The sequence below is a fragment of the Myotis daubentonii genome, chromosome 2 (assembly GCF_963259705.1).
Source record: "Myotis daubentonii chromosome 2, mMyoDau2.1, whole genome shotgun sequence".
Taxonomy (NCBI): domain Eukaryota; kingdom Metazoa; phylum Chordata; class Mammalia; order Chiroptera; family Vespertilionidae; genus Myotis; species Myotis daubentonii.
In genome coordinates, this window is record NC_081841.1 from 94,323,777 (window position 1) to 94,341,683 (window position 17,907).

Here is a 17,907-nt window from a genome sequence, read left to right on the forward strand (position 1 = left end):
AGCAACCCCAGCCCCACCTCTGCCCCTCCATATCAGACAGGAACTTGACTTGGGTTGGGAGAAGCTGGGCTGGGATCCGATTTGCTCTCTTGAGAAGGGGACATAGGCCCCCAGCACTCAGAGCCCACGCTATACGCTCCCTCCCCTTCTCAGAGTAAAGAGCTCTGGGCCCACTTTGCCCCCCTGTTGGGGCTTAGATTCACTTAATCTCTACCTGGAGGGTTCCACCAAATGGCTCTGGGAGGACTCAGAGATGAACTGACTGAGGGGAATACTGCTGGGAGAAATAACTTGGGGTGGGTTTGATTACTGGTGGGCGGGCCCTTCAGGATGGGGAAACTTCTGTCCCAATTCAGGCTCCTATTTCCTTTCCTCCAAAAAGCCAGCGTTCTCTGGGCTGTGAGAATTGGAGTGAGGTATGCAGTAGACAAGTGGGACTCCATCAGGCATGACCACTGACTGCCCCCTCCTCAACCCCTGCCATCAATATCAGGCCTTCCAAAATGCTGCCCTGAGGGCTAACATGGCTAGGACCATCTGGTTGAAGTCGGCAGTGGCAGGAGCAACCTGGACCCCACCCCCAGCCCGAAGCAGGCAGGCGCCCAGCAGCCTATAAGGCCTCTGCCCTTTTCTTGGTAAGGAAGAGGAATGCTGGCAGCATGGCTCTGCCTCCCACCCTGTCCTCGGTCATGTCACCCAAGCCCTCACCAGTACCAACACCCTAGAAGCTCCACCCAGTGGCAAGGAACCAGGGACTCTCACGCCTGAGAGAGGCTGCGGTGTAAGACAGCTGCACTGGGAGCCCTCCCGGCAGGCTCTGGGGAGGCAGCGGGCATGGTGGCAGCAGTGGGTTTGGAGAACTACCAGGTAGGCCCCGGGATCTTAGGAAGATCTCTGTCTATTGATTGCAGGCCTCACGTTCAACTCTAATGCCTCAGAAAAGCCTCCTTTTGGGATCTGGGCCATGAGACTAGAGAAAGTGATGGCTACCTAATTCCTGACCATTGCGCTGGGTCCTGGAGGAGTTGACTCTCACCAACGCTGCATCCCTCCTCTCCCTACCCCGTCACCTTCCCTCCCTGTGCACTAGAAAGAGCAGAGGTCTCCCAGAGGTCCTGTCCCACCTGCCTGAGGCCCAAGCACTTTCTCTTCTCACTTGGCTCTTTCCTCCGCTCCTTCTCCCGTCTCAGGCCTAATCACCGGGCCACAGGAAGTCATCATACAAGTGGAGCTCAGTGACCCACCGGGACCAAATCCTGGCCAACACCCTGCAGCACCTGCTCTCCCACCTCCCAACAAACACTCTTACACACAGGCATCCAGTTCTCTTTTGCTAAGTTTTCCATTTTTCCTAAGGTCTATGTCTTATTTCATCATCTCATATGCTACTAGCATAAAAGGCCTGGATCTTTGAGATTCAATTTCTCCCAGCTTATAGTATGTCATCGGAATTCTGAAACGTCAGAAAAGTCAGAGATTAGGAGAGAGTCACTCCTTGCCGGTGAGAGAGTGGTGGTGGTACCTTCTTATTAGGAAGAGACAGCAAGTCCTTTCACTATGGACCATAAAGGAAGCCCTCTCCATCAACCAGCTCATTAACCTCTGCCAACATTCTCAGGGATGATGAAAGGAGCCTCTTGTCACCCCACAGCTGAGGTGCTCTGCTAGGAGAGCCTTCATCTTGGACAAGTCCCTATCAAATGGGACTTGGGAATCCTGCAACACAATTAACATGTAGATTTATTGTTGTGGCCTTCAATTCATTTACTCACAAACATATAACAAATGCCTACTGTACGGAGCACAGACCATTGGGCTATACTATGTGAGGCGGTCCCTAAACCAAGTTGACACCATCCTAGAGAAAGAAGCTGCAGCAGTTATACCCACTCTGGCCAGCAGGTGGCGGGGTGGGGGTGGGAAGAGCAGGGAGCTGCTGGCCAAGAAAGACACTGAGTGAGCATCCCAGGAGGGCCTTTGTAGTAAGTGTTAAGATATGCAGGGTGGGGCGAGACAGGAAGGCAGGTTGACTGTGGGCAAGAACAGAGAGGGAAGCTGTAGACAATGAAAGGGCAGCATTCCTGTAATTCGTAGGCACCAGAGAAATACACACCAGTGTTTGGCTGACACTATTGTCGGCAAGTGAGTCAGAGGACCGGGAGCACTTGCCCAATGGTGGCCACTAAATCATTCTTCACATTCCAGTGGTTCTGCCCCCGTTTCCACAAAACCTCACCAAAGGATCGGTAACACAGTGACTGGAGGGCCCCAGACCATGGAGCTATCTGGGAAAATTCAACTCAAACAACCTCAAACCAGGCTCCTCTGAAGAGAAGCAGCAGCCTATGCATGAGGCAGGGAAGGGGCTCCCTCCCCATAAAGAAGGCAAGGATACCCATACCTACGGAAGTGAGCGCATGAGGGAGACCATCTTGACAGCCCCCCCGCCCTCCTGCCCACCCGCTTTGGGCTGGAAAGGACACCTAGTCCATAATGAATGATGCAATTTAGCCAAGGTCACAAAAGAAGCTAACACAGAACCAAGAAGCCAGACTTCTTCCCACCCAACCTGAGTTTTCCCCTCTGTGGGAAAAGTTGCCCCCATCCTACACAACCAAAAAGTTCTTCAGTTAAAGCCAGTCACTTCCCACAAACGTTGGACACCAAAACACAAGTGCTTCTACTGGCTTCACTGTGAATGACTTTCTCCTGCCCCCAGTGCTCCTCCTGGACCACGGGCAGCTGACAGCCTCTAGTCCCTCTAGTCCCTCTAGTCCCTCTAGTCGGCAGGACAGGCCCTGGGGCAGAGCCAAACATCTGTGTTGACTTCGTCTGGGCTCTGCTGAAGAAAGGCGGAAGCAGCAGTTGGGATGAAGGAACAATTACTAGTAGATATGAGGTTAAGAAGTTTTCATATCTGCCTAACTAGTATTTATGACAAGTGTGCAAGCCGCACTCACACGGCCTCCAGAATCACAGAGGTTGGAGAATGTTTCCAAGCTGCCCCACCCACTGATATCTCCTCTAGAAAACAATCTCTCACCCAGAATGGAGCACTCCTGATTGCCCCTCCCCGCCTTTGTCCCTTCTAGTCTCTAGGGTTCTCAGAGCTGGGAGGGCTCACGGTGGAGGTGGAGCACATGGCCGCCCGCTCCCCCTGCAATCCCTCAAAAGCAGCTGCCTGCCACCCGCCGGCAGCATCCCTCCCACACCCTCCTTTTTCACAGGAGCCCTAACTCAGAGGCGTATCTGCAGTCCAGCAGGGGAGTCCCTCAACTTGGGTCAGGGGCTATTCCTCCTTTTCCTGGAGTTCACTGACAGGAGTGGGAGGATATGACCTCTACCACTCCCCTATCTGGTGCCTATAAAATGCTGCAGACAGTATTCTTGCATATTCAGCAGGGATAGAAGAAGAAACTCAGAAGACTATTCACACTTGTGCCGGTCTTCAACTCAGGGTCACAGCTGTTAAAAATTCGGACCCCACACCTATTTCTGCAGCTTATCCAGATAGAGGCACTTCCAGACGGGTTTCTTATAGGGGAAGGAGGTGGAGGCAAACTTTGCCAGCCTCCTAGGAGTACAGTTAGCCTCTCCTGGAAGAAAGGCAAGTTTGGAGCCTCCATTCAGCCAAGGAGAGAGAAAAGAAGAGGATACATGGACGAGGGGAAATAACGATCTTAGAAAAAACCCACTTACCGTTCTGCGGAGAGCAGAGCAATGCAGCACCAAAAAGGAAGAGGGTATAGACGAGGAGAGAAGGCAAAGGGAGGGATAAGCGCAAGGACTTACCCAGAATATCAAATTGAAGAGGAACATCATGTATTTCAAACAGCAGAGGCAGCCCCTGGCCATGTTGCACTTCTTAAATTCTAGGAGGAAAACAAAGGACAGGTCCAGGTAAAACACCACGTACTTGCTGCCTTTCGGGGCATTGTACTTGTCAGTCTTGACTCCAGCCTCCGCGCGGCTCTGGCCCCCGGAGCCCGCGGTGCCATAGAAGGCGCCGGCAGTGAAGCCGCGGCCGAACGGGCGGCCCGAGGTGGACGGCTTGGCAAAGTCCGAGTCCTTGCTGTCCAAAGATGGACTCCGGTGGATCGAAGAATCCTCGCTACTCGATTTCTCCATGCTCGAGGCGTTCCCGTGGGGCGCAAGGGGCGGGGGGCATCGCTCCCGGAGAGGGACGGAGGGGGCGCCCAAGTCGGACGCGGGCTGCAGGAGGCCAGGTGGAGCTTTGCACGCCTCCTCTCTGTACCCCCGGCACACTCCGGACCGGACCCCGTTGCACAGGGGCCGCTGCCCTACTCCCAGCCGGCTGGCCCGCGAGGGCTCTGCGGCTCGGCTTTCTGCGCGCTCGCGAATGCTCTCCGGGAACTGGCTGGCCTGCGTAACTTAGCAGACGTCTTTGGGAAGGCTGCAATTTGACTTCTCTTTCCAGAGCGTCAGCTCGCTTCCCGGGGCACTGACCGCTCCACGCGAGGCACCAGGGCTCCGGGATCCAGGTTCCCAGGGCACACACCTCGCCCGACCCAGCCCCACCGCGGAGCCCCGACCACTTGGTGGGCGCTCCACCTCCTTTCGCTCCGCGACTTTGCGGAGCTGCTCGCCAGCCCAGGGCTGGGCGGGCGCGCCGCAGACAGTGCCGGGGGATCCGCCGCAGCTACCGCCGCTGGGCTTTCCCAGTGAAATCCCAGCCCCGACTCCCGACTCCGAAATCGCCCGGAGCCCCCTCGCCTGGCCCTCAGCCCCGCCCCCTGTTTTGCATTCAACCAATGAGTGCGAGGTCTGCCAGGGGCGGGGGAGGGGAGCCTCCCCCTCCCCAATGACACCATATCTTTAATAGGATTACCGTTCTGCTGTGTGCCTACACCCGTGCGCCTTGAACCCTCACTAAATGTCAAGGGCTCTGGAGCTGGGGGTGAACCAGAACCTCCACGGAAGGCGCTGGTCTCTTCTACCGCAGAAAAGGGGCGGCAGAAGGGGGGCGACGGGGGGGACTGGAGGTACCAATGACCCAAAGAAACCAGAGGAAAGGGCCGAGAAGGACTGGAAGGGTAAAGAAGCGCGGCCACTGTCGCCCTGGCTGCCTCCCCTGTGCACACGGGCCCGCCAGACCTGGGGCACACGGACTCCCAGCTACACACACACACACACACACACACACACACACACACCACTTTTGCACACGTGGGTCTGGCCACAACGCTGAGAGAAGGGACCACAGGTGCTGGGTGAGGTGTGGGAAAGGCGCTTGGGGCCTCCGCGGGGCGCGCCGCCCTCCCCGCCCCCTCCACGTGCACGCGCACGCGCGCGGGTCCCGGCGGCTCCGGGAGGCTCCGGCAGCTGCGGGAGTGCCCCTCCCCCGCCCCACATTGCGGGGTGGGACGCTGCGCCGGCTAGGACCCTCGCCAGCGTGAGGAGAGGTGGCCGAGGTGGGGTCCTGCCGGTGCCAAGGATGATGTAGGAGGGCTCTTGGACACAGGCTGGATCCTCTCCCATGAAGAGTGCGCGTAAGAGGCTGGAGAGGGAAACCGCAGGAAAGAGGCTCTCGCTAGGGGCTTGGGAACGTGCAGAGGAGCCTGCATCCTACCCGGAAACACTGCGCTGGGGCTGCGTCCCCTGGGCTTGGGCAGAATTCTGCACTGCTGACCTGGGCTACCAGTTGCCAAACCAAGAAGACTAAAAACTTTGGGGTATGAGGAGCCCACCTCTCCTGCCACCAGCACGAGAGTGCTGAGAGCACCTGAGGGCAGGACCAAGTCCTAGGAGGCTTAATATCCCCAGCACCTAACGCCAGTCTTGGGGGGCGATAGGGGGAGAATTCATGCTCCCCCATGGGATATGAGTGTGAAATGGCCTCCCCGGATCCCATCAAACACTTATTCTATACCGGCTTCAATGTGCTGAGCTCAGGGCCAGGCCCTTGAGGAAACTAATGTAAGGTGTGCTGCTCCCTGCCATTCACACACACAATCTAGTCAGAAAGACAGGACATTCATCACCAAGGCCACTGGCTGTGGCCGAAGGGAGGGGGACATTGACTCAGGCCAGGGGGACTTCAAACCCGATCACAGGCTTGCTGTGGTGGCCCTGCACCACCCAGCCTGCACCCTCACTGGCTCCCAGGCAGGTCTACATCTTGGGTGCAACCCCTCAGGCTTTTTACAGGGGCCTGCAGTGGTGTTACTATTCTGAGCCCTATCCCCACTCAGCAGCCCAGCAAGGAAACCTAGTGTATGTCACAACTGTGACACCATGCGTGTCCCCTGGTTGGACACTGGGTGCTGTCTACAGATGAGGGGCAGGCGCAGGTCTTCATGGAGCCCACAGCCACCTGACTGAAATAGTTAATACTTTTGTTCTCTTCAGAGGGCTCCTGAGGGCTCATGGCTGCTGCTTCATTCTAACAACATTACTTCTTTGATGCAGGAGAGATCATTTACCAGCGGGACCTGTTCTTCACTCTTAGCTCAGTTTGGGATCAAAGGCAAGTTTGCTTTTCTGAGCTCCTGTTTCCTCCTCTTTAAAATGGTGCCCGGCCTGTGTGGCTCAGTGGTTGAGCATTGACCTATAAACCAGGAGGTCATGGTTCGACTGGTCAGGGCACATGCTCAGATTGTAGGCTCCATCCCTAGTAGGGGGCATGCAGGAGGCAGCCAATCAATGATCCTCTCTCATCATTGATGTTTCTATCCCTCTCTTCCTCTCCCTCTCTGAAATCAATAAAAATATATTTTAAAATGGGGATTAATAGAGCCTAACCCCAGAGTTGGCACATGTGGGAACATGTTCAGGAGAGTTGTAAGGTACAGACCGCTCTTCAGGATCTCTGAGCATTTGAACAAGGCAGAGCTGCCTTTTCGTCCCCCCCCCCACCCCCCGCATCCCTTTTTTAATAACAAAAAAGTGAAGCAAGTACAGACTTCCCAGAGGGAAGGAAGAGCAGTGAACACATGAAACCAACATGCAACATCTCTGCTGACTGGCAACTGGGGAGATGTGGGCTTCCGAGTAAATGCCAAGCTCTTTCTGCCTCTCGCTGAGTTTCTCGGGCTTGCAGTGCCAGAGAGATCCGTCTTTGGTCTCTCACTCACCCACAAGCAATCAGAGCTGATGGGCCAACACAGATCTCCTGTCGGACCTGTGCTGATGATTTCTGTATTTGACGATGTGTGCAGCTCGTGAAGTATTCTGTCCCTCTAAACCTCAAGGCAGCCTCCTCCAGAATTTATGTTAGACACAGAGTGACACTTGCTATCCTAAGGAATGTGTGAGATGGGCTGCCATGGAAGAAGATGGAAGATTCGCCTCACCCCAAAGTTTAAACTACAAAACTGAGATCTTCTTCAGCAACATAGAAAATACTGTACTTGCTCGACAAACTGCTTACCTACAGTGCCAAGAGACAAGGCTGCAGAGGTCCCTAGCAGGGGGCCCCCATCCAGAGATGTCTGCATGCAGATTCACTTGGCAGGGGATGGTGAGGAAATGAAACTTGGCCAGGATTCAGGAAGGACAGTAACAATGACGGTGGAAAGGGCGGGATAGAAAAGAACTAAAGGTAGTTTTGTTTGTATAGTTTGTATAGCCCAGTAAGGAAAATAAGCAAGTAAATAGGGCTTGGCTGCTGTGGAAGGGATCGCAGCTACAAATGGAGGGATGACTTGCTCAGGACAGTCTACCAGAGATGGCTGGTGTACCTCTTTCTCTGTGTAGAGGCCTGCTCCTCCCTTCTTCAGGCCCCCTAGTTCTTTGTTGAGGATGCAATTACATCCTCAACCTCTGCTCTGGACACTGAGCTTCTCAAAAGAGGCAGAGGCTGTGTCTTAATCATTTCTCACCCCCAGGGCGTGCCCAGTGACCACCACAGGATAAGGACTCGGAGGGAAAAGGACGACCACCATGCCTAAGCCGTGCACTCCCTCCAAGTCCATTAATCACAGGATGGGACCCATGCCAGAAATCTATGGAATTGTTCCTGGAAAGCAGGATATCTGAGGGCATCAGAACCTGACAACAGAACCCAGGAAATCTAAATGCCCGGCAACAGATGACTGAGTGTAACGGCCATGTAGTCAACTGTTTGCTCACAGCCACATCCCTAGCACACAGCCTGGATGGTGAAATGGACAGACAAACACTTATGAATTAGAGAGCCATTTTAGAGGAAGAGTCAAGAAATGTAGGGGGCGGGGGAAAAGAAGACTGAGACAGGAGCAAGACAGAGGACGAGCTGCTCCGGAACCCCTTCCCCTCCTGCGGGCCACACCTTTTGGAGGAACTGTCAGGACGCTGCAGGTCTGCCTCCAGCTGAACCACGGTGAACTCGTGCAGACTCCCTGGAGCTGGAGCCATGGCACAAAATCCAAGAGCTGGCTGTCGTCAGCCCTTGTCAGAGGTCACTATTGGCTACTGATCAAATATGACTGTGAAGAGAACCTCGGCTGTGTGTCCACACCCCACAAATGACAAGTAAGCATGCTGCCCTGCGCATGAACCAGTGAGACTGGACAGTTAGCTGAGCTCCGAAGAAACCGGGTCGCAGCTATGGGCCAGCCATACTACTCCGTTCCCAGCCGGGAGTACTAAAAATAAGGCTTCTAGATCATGAGGAGCCAGCTGAGAGGTATGGATGGATTGTCACAAAGCCAATACCACTCAGCACACACCACGTGCCCTGGAAACTGTGGGTCAGCTGGGCCTGGCTCTAGGAGAAAGGATGGTGCCTGCTTAGATGCCTTCAGTGACCCCTGCCCATAAGTTCTGGCAAAATAATGTCATGGAAACACTTCAGGGTTTGGTATGTGTGCCCAAATCCCATCTGGAGTTACCCAAATGCTGGGTAACCTGGAAAGAGCACTTACCTGCTGTGTACCTCAGTTTCCGCACCATAAATGGAGATAATGCACACCTTCCCAAGCAGTATGTAAGAAAATAGAGATGAGAGGGCTGGGGGAGGACAAAGAGGGTAAAGGGGATCCAATACATGGTGACAGAAGATTAGACTTTGGGTAGTGAGCACACAGTGCAGTATTCATGATGAATTTTGAAGTTTTACACCTGAAACTTATGTGATTAAACAGTGTTACCCCAATAAATTTAATTTTAAAAAATTTAAAAATAGCTATGAAAGGTTATGAATGTAATACACATAGCATGTCTGAAAATGTTCAATAAATTGAGGCACTATTATCAATATCAATAATTATTATTATACTAAATATGATCCCAATACCCATCTAATTAATAATGTAGTTGAACAGAAAAAGATACAAGTTAACATATAATCAATACAAAATGTCTGTGGCTCAAATTCTAAGGGTAAACATGCAGCTCCTTCTCCTCAGCTCCTTTCTCAGTCAGAGTCCCTCAGTCCTGAACCCTCTTCCTCTGCCTGATATTCCTGCATCTGACCATCCCTTCTAGTGCCCTGCACATGCTGATGACACCTAAATGGTTACCTGGGCCTGACCTGTCTTCTGAGCCCCAAGCACACATATCCAACTCCTACTTGGCATCCCCACTTGGCCACCTCAGAGGCAGCTCCAATTTCCCATGCCCCAGAGGGACTGACCTTGCCCCAGCCTCCGCCACCCCCGCCCACACACACACACACACATACCATGGCAGTGCCCTCCCCTTAGCAATAAACAGCATAAGCAGCATCCCACTGCTTACACCAGAAACCCAAGATCCACCCTTAACTCCCAGTTGTCACTTGCCCCACCTCCAACCAAACATAAGCCTTGTCCAATGACTCGCCTTCCACTTGTCCCTACCCCCACAGGACAATGCAGGTCTGCCTTGGTCCAGCCCTACATCATCTCACACTTGGCTCCTGCACCGGCCTCTAACAGAGCTCTTATTCCTGCTCCTGCCCTCAGTCCACTGCACAGAGCAGCCAACACCATCTTCTCACTCACATTGCTCTCCTACTTTAATCCCATCAGTAGCTTCCCATTTTACTGAGATTCTGATTGTGTGTGTGCGTGTGTGTGCGCATGTGTGTGTGTGTGTGTGTGTGTGTGTGTGTGTGTGTGTGTGTGTGTGTCTGCTACTCTATTTTTCTATTACAACCCAAATTCCTAAAACAACCGCCAAGGTCCAGCATGATTGGCCCCTGGCTACCTCTCCAGCCCCATTTCCAACTATTCTCTCATTATGCTCCGACCAGTGAACTTTCAGAGCTCTTTCTCTCCTCAGAGGCTTTGTCCATGCTCTTCCCTCTGCCTGAAATGCTCTTCCACAACCCACTGTCTGACTTAGTTCTACTCATCCATGAGCTCTTGTAAATTCTTCAAAACTTCTCTTCCAGCCCTGGCCGGGTAGCTCAGTTGGTTTGAGCATTGTCCTAATATGCCAAAGTTGTGGGTTTGATCCCCAATCAGTGCACATATAAGAAGCAGCCAATGAATGCATAAATAAATGGAACAACAAATCAATGTTTCTCTCTCTCATATCAAAAAAGAAAAAGAAGGAGGAGGAAGAGGAGGAGAAGGAGGAGAGGAAAGGAAGGTAGAAGGGAGGGGAGGGAGGGAGGGAAAGCAAGAAAGCAAGCAAGAAAGAAAGAAAGTCTAAAAATTATCTTCTGTGTTTCTGACTGTCCCCCTACCATCTAAATGAAAGCCTCCCTCTCCATCAATATAGAGTCTCATAGCACCACTTGCCTCTCTCTCATAGCACTCATCCTAATTTGAAGGTAAAGCTGACCCCTGAACAAAATGGGTTTGAGCCGTGTGGGTCCACTTACACATGGATTTTTTTCCCCCAATAAATACTGTAAATATATTTTCCTTATGATTCTCCTAATAAAATTTTCTTTGCTCTAGCTCACTTTATTGCAAGAATACAGTATATAAAACATATAACATACAAAATACTAGTATATGTTATCTACACTAATAAAAGACAAAGATGCTAATTGACCATACCTTCGCTATACCCACCAGCCAATCAGAAGAGTATGCAAGTTAACCGAACAAAGATGGCCGTTAAATTTGCATGCTGCAGGTGGGGCAGGCAGCGCCAGAAGCCACCCGGGGAGGCGGAGCTGGTGATCACCCTGGCCAGGAGCCTGAGGCCTGGGCAGGGGTGGAGCTGGCGATCGTACAGGGCTGGGGGTCCTCTGCCCAGGCCTAAAGCCCCAGCCAGAGGCCTGAGGCCTGGGAAGGGGCGGAGCTGGTGATTACCCGGGGCTGGGGGTCCCCTTCCCAGGCCTAACACCCCAGCCAGAGGCCTGAGGCCTGGGTAGGCAATCAGAGAGGGTTGGGGGTCCCCAGTCCAGGCCTAATGCCCTGGCCAGAGGCCTAAGGCCTGGGCAGGGGTGGAGCTGGCGATCACCCACGCCAGAAGCCTGAGGCCTGGGCAGGGGATAAGCCTGCGATCTGAGCAGGCTGCAGGTCCCCTGCCCAGGCCTAAGGCCCTGGCCAGAGGTCTTAGGCCTGGGCAAGGGTGGAGCCTGTGATCAGAGTGGGCTGGGGGTCCCGTGCCCAGGCCTAACGCCCCAACCAGAGGCCTGAGGCCTGGGTAGGTGATCGGAGCGGGCTGGGGTCCCCTGTCCAGGCCTAATGCCCTGGCCAGAGGTCTGAGGCCTGGGCAGGGGTGGAGCCTGTGATCGCTCGGGGCTGGGGGTCCCCTGCCCAGGCCTAACGCCTGGCCTAAGGCCTTAGGCCTGGGCAGGGGCCGAGCAGGAGATCAGTGTGAACTACAGAAGAAACTCCTTTTCTGACCAGTCATTGGCTAATGTCCCTGTATGCCACTGGTAATATTCTTAGTAACTTGGGTAATAAGAATCCAAGAAGGTAATGTAGGGTTTTTCCACTTCACTCCTGGAGAAAAAAACGAAGGTCTGCTGCTGGAGGGGCTAAGAAATATCATATCCTGCCCTAGCCAGTTTGGTTCATTAGATAATGCCTCGGCCTGCCTACCACAGGGTCTGGATTCAATTCTGACCAAAGGCATGTACCCAGGTTGCAGGCTCTTCCCTGGCTGGGGCCCAGGTCAGCACTCATGCAGGAGGCAACCAATCAAAGTGTTCCTCTCACTTTGATGTTTCTCTCTGTCTTTCCCTTTCTCTCCCACATTCTCTAAAAATCAATGGAAACATATCCTCAAGTGAGGATAAAAAAAATAATAAAGAAATGTCATATTCTATGAAAGACACATCTTGAAAATGCCTAAAGAAAGTTGTCATTTTTTCATGGTGAAGGGACTGGAGTCCGTGTTGATGAAAACACCTCGGTGGCTGCGGTGACTGGCAGTGGCTGCAGCAGCGGGGTGATGGGGCTGGTGCCTTCCCCTGATCAGCCCGGTTGCCTCCCACAAAGGAAGGCCAGACTGTGGCTTAGGCCTGCTCCCCAAGGAGAGCAGGGAGCAGGCTTAAGCCATCAGTAGGACATCCCCTGAGGGCTCCCAATATGTGAGAGGCGGCAGACTGGGCTGAGGGACCACCCCACACACACTAGTGCATGAATTTCGTGCACCGGGCCCCTAGTATGTATTATATACTGTATGATACAATACAGTGTAATAGACTTTATATTATCAGTAATGCTTCCAGTTAATAGTAGAATATGATATTAGTAGTTACGTTTTGGGGGAGCCAAAAGTTACATGTGGATTTTCGATTATGTGGGGGATCTATATCCCTAACCCTTGTGTGTTCAAGGGTCAACTGTACATGTTTACTTGAGTGACAATTTGCTGATTCTCCTAATAGACCATAAACCCTAGGGCAGCAGGACTGAGTCTCGTTCTCTCACTACTGTGCAGCCAGTACAATGCCTGATCAGAAGCAGGGGCACAATGAATATCTGAACAAATAAACAGGAGCTCAAAGGAGGGCGTGCATGTGTGCAGGGGCAAGCCAGCATCATTAGGAAGGGCTTCATAAGCCTTCCAATTGTATGGTCACCTCGGGCCCAAGGAACAAAGCCTCTGGACACCAATTACCTGTATGATCTCTAGCTCCTCACCCACAAAAAAAGGAGGTTGAACTAGCTGTTCTCTAAGGCTCCTGCTAGCCCCAAAATTCCCACCCTGTGAAATGGGACCCAACTTGGCTCTTGGAAAATGGTAGGACTGGACAGGCAGAGGGCAGGAGGAAGTGCATCCTGGTAGGGAATAGCTAGGTAAAGCCAGAGTACCCAGAGTGCTCATGTCCACCCACCCAGCCAAAATGAAGCTTCACAGAGAGTGAACTTGAAGGGAAAGTGAGGTTGGAGCAGAGGTGACCCTGGGTGCAATTAAAAACCCTGGATGCCAATTAAAAACCAGCACAGCCTTGGCCTACTCAGTGGTTATAGCATCAGCTGTGCAATGAAGGGTCACAGATTCGATTTCCAGTCAAGGGTACGTACCTGGGTTGCAGGTTCAATCCCTGACCCCGGTAGGGGCACGTGCAGGAGGCAACCAAAAGATGTTTCTTCTCTCTCTCTCTCTCTCTCTCTCTCTCTCTCTCTCTCTCTCTCTCCCTGCCTCCCTCCTTTCCACTCTCTCTAAAAATCAATGGAAAAATATCCTTGGGTGAGGAATAACAATGACAAAAACAAAAACCAAAAAAACACCACAGGTGCTTCCCCACCCCCTACTCCTCTCATCAGCCCCATCCCCCACACCTTACTTAGCCTATGCTTCACCAAAATGAACACACATCCTCACCTCCTGGCCTTCCCACTTGCTATTTTCTCTGCCTGGACCACCTTTCTCCACACGTTCTGACAGGCTGACTTCCACAGTCCAGGCAGCATCAGTATTGCTCTTACTTCTGTGATGTCTGGGGAGGCAGCTTGGAGACTCTTCTTGGAGCCCCAACACACCCTGAGCCCAGCCCATCATAGTGCTGCCTGTTCACCGGCCTCCCTGCCCCCTGCCCCAAGACTGTGAGGTCCTTGAGAGCAAGGCTGTGTCCATCATCTTTGTATCACAACCCTTGGCATAGTGCCTATCACATAGGAGCTCTTAAATCACCACAAACACATAAATGAAGCACTGGGGGGCTTTGTGAGAGGCTTGATGCAAAGAGCAAGAACTGCCACTCCCAAAGGACAACAGTCTCCTCTGTTGACAGGATGGGAGGGAGCAGCAGGGGCTGAGCCCTGGGAGCACAGGATGGTAGCCCACCCTGTGAGTTGCCTACCCTGGGCTCTCAGGCCCTTTTTTCCAGGAGTGTCCCTGGACACCAGCCCCATCTTTCATCCCAAGCCCAATCAGCATCCCTGTCAGATCCCTAAGAGGGCCTGGTTGGTGTGTGAGGTGTTGTGCTGGACAGACAGGTGTACCTGCACCCACAGGCATGCACATACTGAGCCATCCGAGCCTGGCAGACAGGGAGAGGTATTTGTTATTAGTACTTATCAAGGAGGGCAGAAGGCTTTGGGAGGATGAGATAAGGCCAAGCCGCCGGACACTGGGAAGTGTGATGAGCCTGAGGTTTATTGCCATACACCAATGGAAATTTACTGACCCAGCGAATTCAATATTCCTTAGCCACTCCATAGAGGGTGCTGACTGCTTCTGAGAACAGCAATCTCTGACCCAGCGTCCAGCCAGCCTGTGAGGCCAGCTCAGTAGCTGGGAGACTTTGCTGGTTCAGAAACCACTGCCTGCTGCCTCCCCTCTTCCCTCTCTCCCTCCCCAAAGCCCGGACTGCTGCAGTAAAGAGCAGCATGTGCGTAACACCTGGAGATGCTCTAAGGAAGATGGAGCAGGAACAGTGCCCTGGATTCCACCTGCTCTGCAGGCACCAGGGGAAGGAAGCCTGTACAGGAAGAGAGTGAGAGGTGCATGAGGAGGTAGGAGGAAGACGAATTGGCCATCCCTATTGGGTAGACTTGGCTGTCTCAGAACTCACAGTCTCATAGGGCATGAAGTCACTTGTGGTCTCTGAACCTCCACTGGCCACTCTGTCAAGTGAGGCTGCAGCACTGGCCATGGTCCCATTCAGCATCTCTTCCCTCAACCCACTTCAGGCTGCCCATGTCCATGCAGCTAAGTTATTCAAGGTGCCCCCATCTGAGAAGCAACCAGCCCTTCCCAAACTTGGAGGTATCTTTCTCCTCCCAAAGTACTTGAGGTGAAAATGGTCACATAACACACCCATGAGTCTGCTGTTTGGGCTACCAAAACTCTTCTTTCTCTCTTAGGTTGCTCTGGCAGAAAGGCATTCCTACCGTAACCCAATCATGCACAATGTGTACCCAATCACATTTCACGAACCCAAACTTCCTCAACACGTGCCCAGAAGGCAGCCGGCACCACACACGCACCCCTGAAAGCAGAGGAGGAGCCCCTCCTGACGCAGTCTCCCAGCCCAACTCCCGCCACAGTCCACTGAACTGGGCCCTGCCTCCAGCCTTCCTCCTACTCCACCCTGCCACATGCTGCCCATCACTGTCCCGAAAGAGAGCTTTGGGTGCACCACTCTGCCCCTTCTACTAGCTCAAATTTTTCACAGTCTTCCTAGGGATTCTACAAAAAGTCTCAAACTTGGCATTCAAGACCTTCTACCCTGTGCTTTGTTGGCCTTATTTCCCATAGTCCTGTGCCTTATGCTCCCAGCAATCAGCGTTGCTCACTGTTTCCCAGACATATCCCCACTTGTTGCTTCCATACTCTGCTCGAGCACTGCCCTCCACCTATGAGGGCTCCACCACCCATCTCTGTCTTTAGTAGATGGTTTAAGGCTCTCCCCAAATGTCATATCCTCTAAGGAGGATCCCCTGATCCTAGGGATCCCTCAAACTAAGAGGTTCTCTTCTTATTCCTATTCTCAATTTTGAGGCACTGATTTCATTCTGCCTTGTGTCATGGTTTTGTTTGCATAAATGTCTTCCTACAAGACTCCCAAAAGCTCATGAGGGGACAAACTCACCCGTGTTCCTCTTGCAGCGACCAGCCTAACTTGATGTGTGGTGAGCACTTCAGAAATCTGACGGAAAACTGAATCCCTCACACAGCCGCACAGCCCTCAGCCTCACCCCCGCCTTCATCATATGTACTTACCTCACCCATGTATTGGACACTCCTGACACTGCCCTTGGCCATCTGGCAGGCACTCAACTTGCAAGATCACCATTTGTCCTCCCCTTTGGAGGCCCTCTCTGGGGTCCCCCAGCAGATAGGACCATCTCCTGAGCCACCAGGAAGCTCAGATATCCAGCCTGGAGCCCAGAGAATGTGGCTGGGCTCCGTGAGACCCGATGTGTCTGGGTGGCTGTGTGTCACTCATACCCCAAGATCCAGCCCCAAGAGGCATTTCCATAGCCCAGTCAGGCCCAGTGCCAGGGCACACCTGTTCTTCCCCTCCCCCACACTGCTGCTGGAGGAAATGCCAGACCGCAGCCTCGGCCACACAGACACAGCAGGGCCAGGCACTGAGCACTGTGCTGCCCCTGAGCCTGACCATGAATGCACACTCTACTCAGCTGCCCCATCTGCCTCCTAAAAGGACAGCACAAGGCAAACACACTCATACTGCTGGGAGCCAGGCGGAATGAAGGGTGAGGCCCCAGCCCCAGCTCTGATACTTACTATCTGTGTGACCTGGACAGGAGGCTTACAGCTCTCTGAACACAGCACACATTTTTTTGAATGAATGAATGAATGAATGAGCACACTTCCATTTCCTCATCTGTAAAACAGAGATGCTGAAGGACAGATGAGGCACTGCCTGGGAAACTGCTACATCAGGTGGACAGCACTACACTTCAGAACCTTCATCCACACACACTACAACCACCCATCACGTTTCAGATGAGACTGATATAAAGACAAATGATACTGGTTACTAATCACCAAAGGTCTCTTGAGTACCCATTCTGTGCCCATCCTGGGCTCACCACTGTGGATGGTACCAAGGAGCACTGGCCCCAAGGAGCTAATGGTCTATGTGAGGGGAGAGCAAAAAAAAAAAAAAATGAAAGGAGAACAGGTGACAGAATGCATGAACTCGTGCCAGAGTGGGCAGCACAGACTGAGTGCTCAGCGGACCTGCCCAGGGAGGCTGGCCCATCAGGGAACACTTCTTAGAGAAAGCAGGGTATATTCTGGGCTGTCCGCCTAACAACAGAAGGGAGAGGCAAGGGGTTCCAGGTGCCTGAACACCGTGAATAAAGGCGTGTGAGTCACAGCTTATTCAAGGGGCTTTTGTACTTATGATCACAGGTGACCTTCACCACACTGCTGCATAATACACAGGCAGGGAAGCCATCTGCTTATACATAAGAAAACTAACAACCAAAGAGAGGAGATGATTTTTCTAAGCTAATCAGCAGCAGACCTGACTGGAACCTATGGCTCCTGACTTCTAAACAGAGATCGTGCCTTACACCAAGTAATTTTACCTGGGCCCAGTGCTGGCCCTGCTTTTATGTACACAGCTGACCCCTGCACATAGAGGTGAGAGAGTGTTCATGCATGGGATGATCCAGTCAGGAACAACAGAAAGGCTCCATGTCACAGCACCATGGGGCAAGCCCTGTCAGTTCGGGGGACATACCAGCAGCTCCTAACATCAACCTGCACCAAGCCCTCAGCCAGCATGTCCCCTGTGCTCTTTTTAACTTCACACAGCATGAACACAAGTGCTTTGTCAAATGTAAGTAAGACCTGCCCTGGGAGCACAGGGCTCCTGCCCTCCCAACTACACAACCCAGGTATAGTAGGGATCACAAACCAATGTTGGGCAGATAAATGCATAACATTTCTCCAGGGGGGAAAACCATAACTTCCAGTGCTTGACTATTTCCATGGTGTAAGTACTCCCACCATGGCCATTTTCAAGCTATCAATGGCTTAAAACCAGCTTGCAAATTTTCTGATTATTTACTAATAGGCTCTTGAGAGCCAGTACAAATAAGCTCCAGCAACCCACTCTAGGAGCCCAGATCCCATTCCTGCAGAAGAAAC

The 17,907-nt window shown here is 52.6% G+C and overlaps 1 protein-coding gene across 7 annotated transcripts in view; it reads right to left on the reverse strand.

Moving 5' to 3' along the window:
* TSPAN9 (tetraspanin 9) overlaps positions 1-17,907 on the reverse strand; it is a 211,966-nt gene that overhangs the window by 87,737 nt on the left and 106,322 nt on the right. For 4 of the 7 annotated variants that reach the window (XM_059683861.1, XM_059683862.1, XM_059683859.1 and 1 more), the window contains one exon: positions 3,793-3,872. In XM_059683861.1, coding sequence (XP_059539844.1) covers positions 3,793-3,855 — 63 coding nt within the window. In that variant the 5' untranslated portion in view covers positions 3,856-3,872. Of the gene's footprint in view, positions 1-3,792; positions 4,712-17,907 lie in introns of those variants that run through there. The other 3 variants (XM_059683856.1, XM_059683857.1, XM_059683858.1) reach the window with 3 other exon arrangements.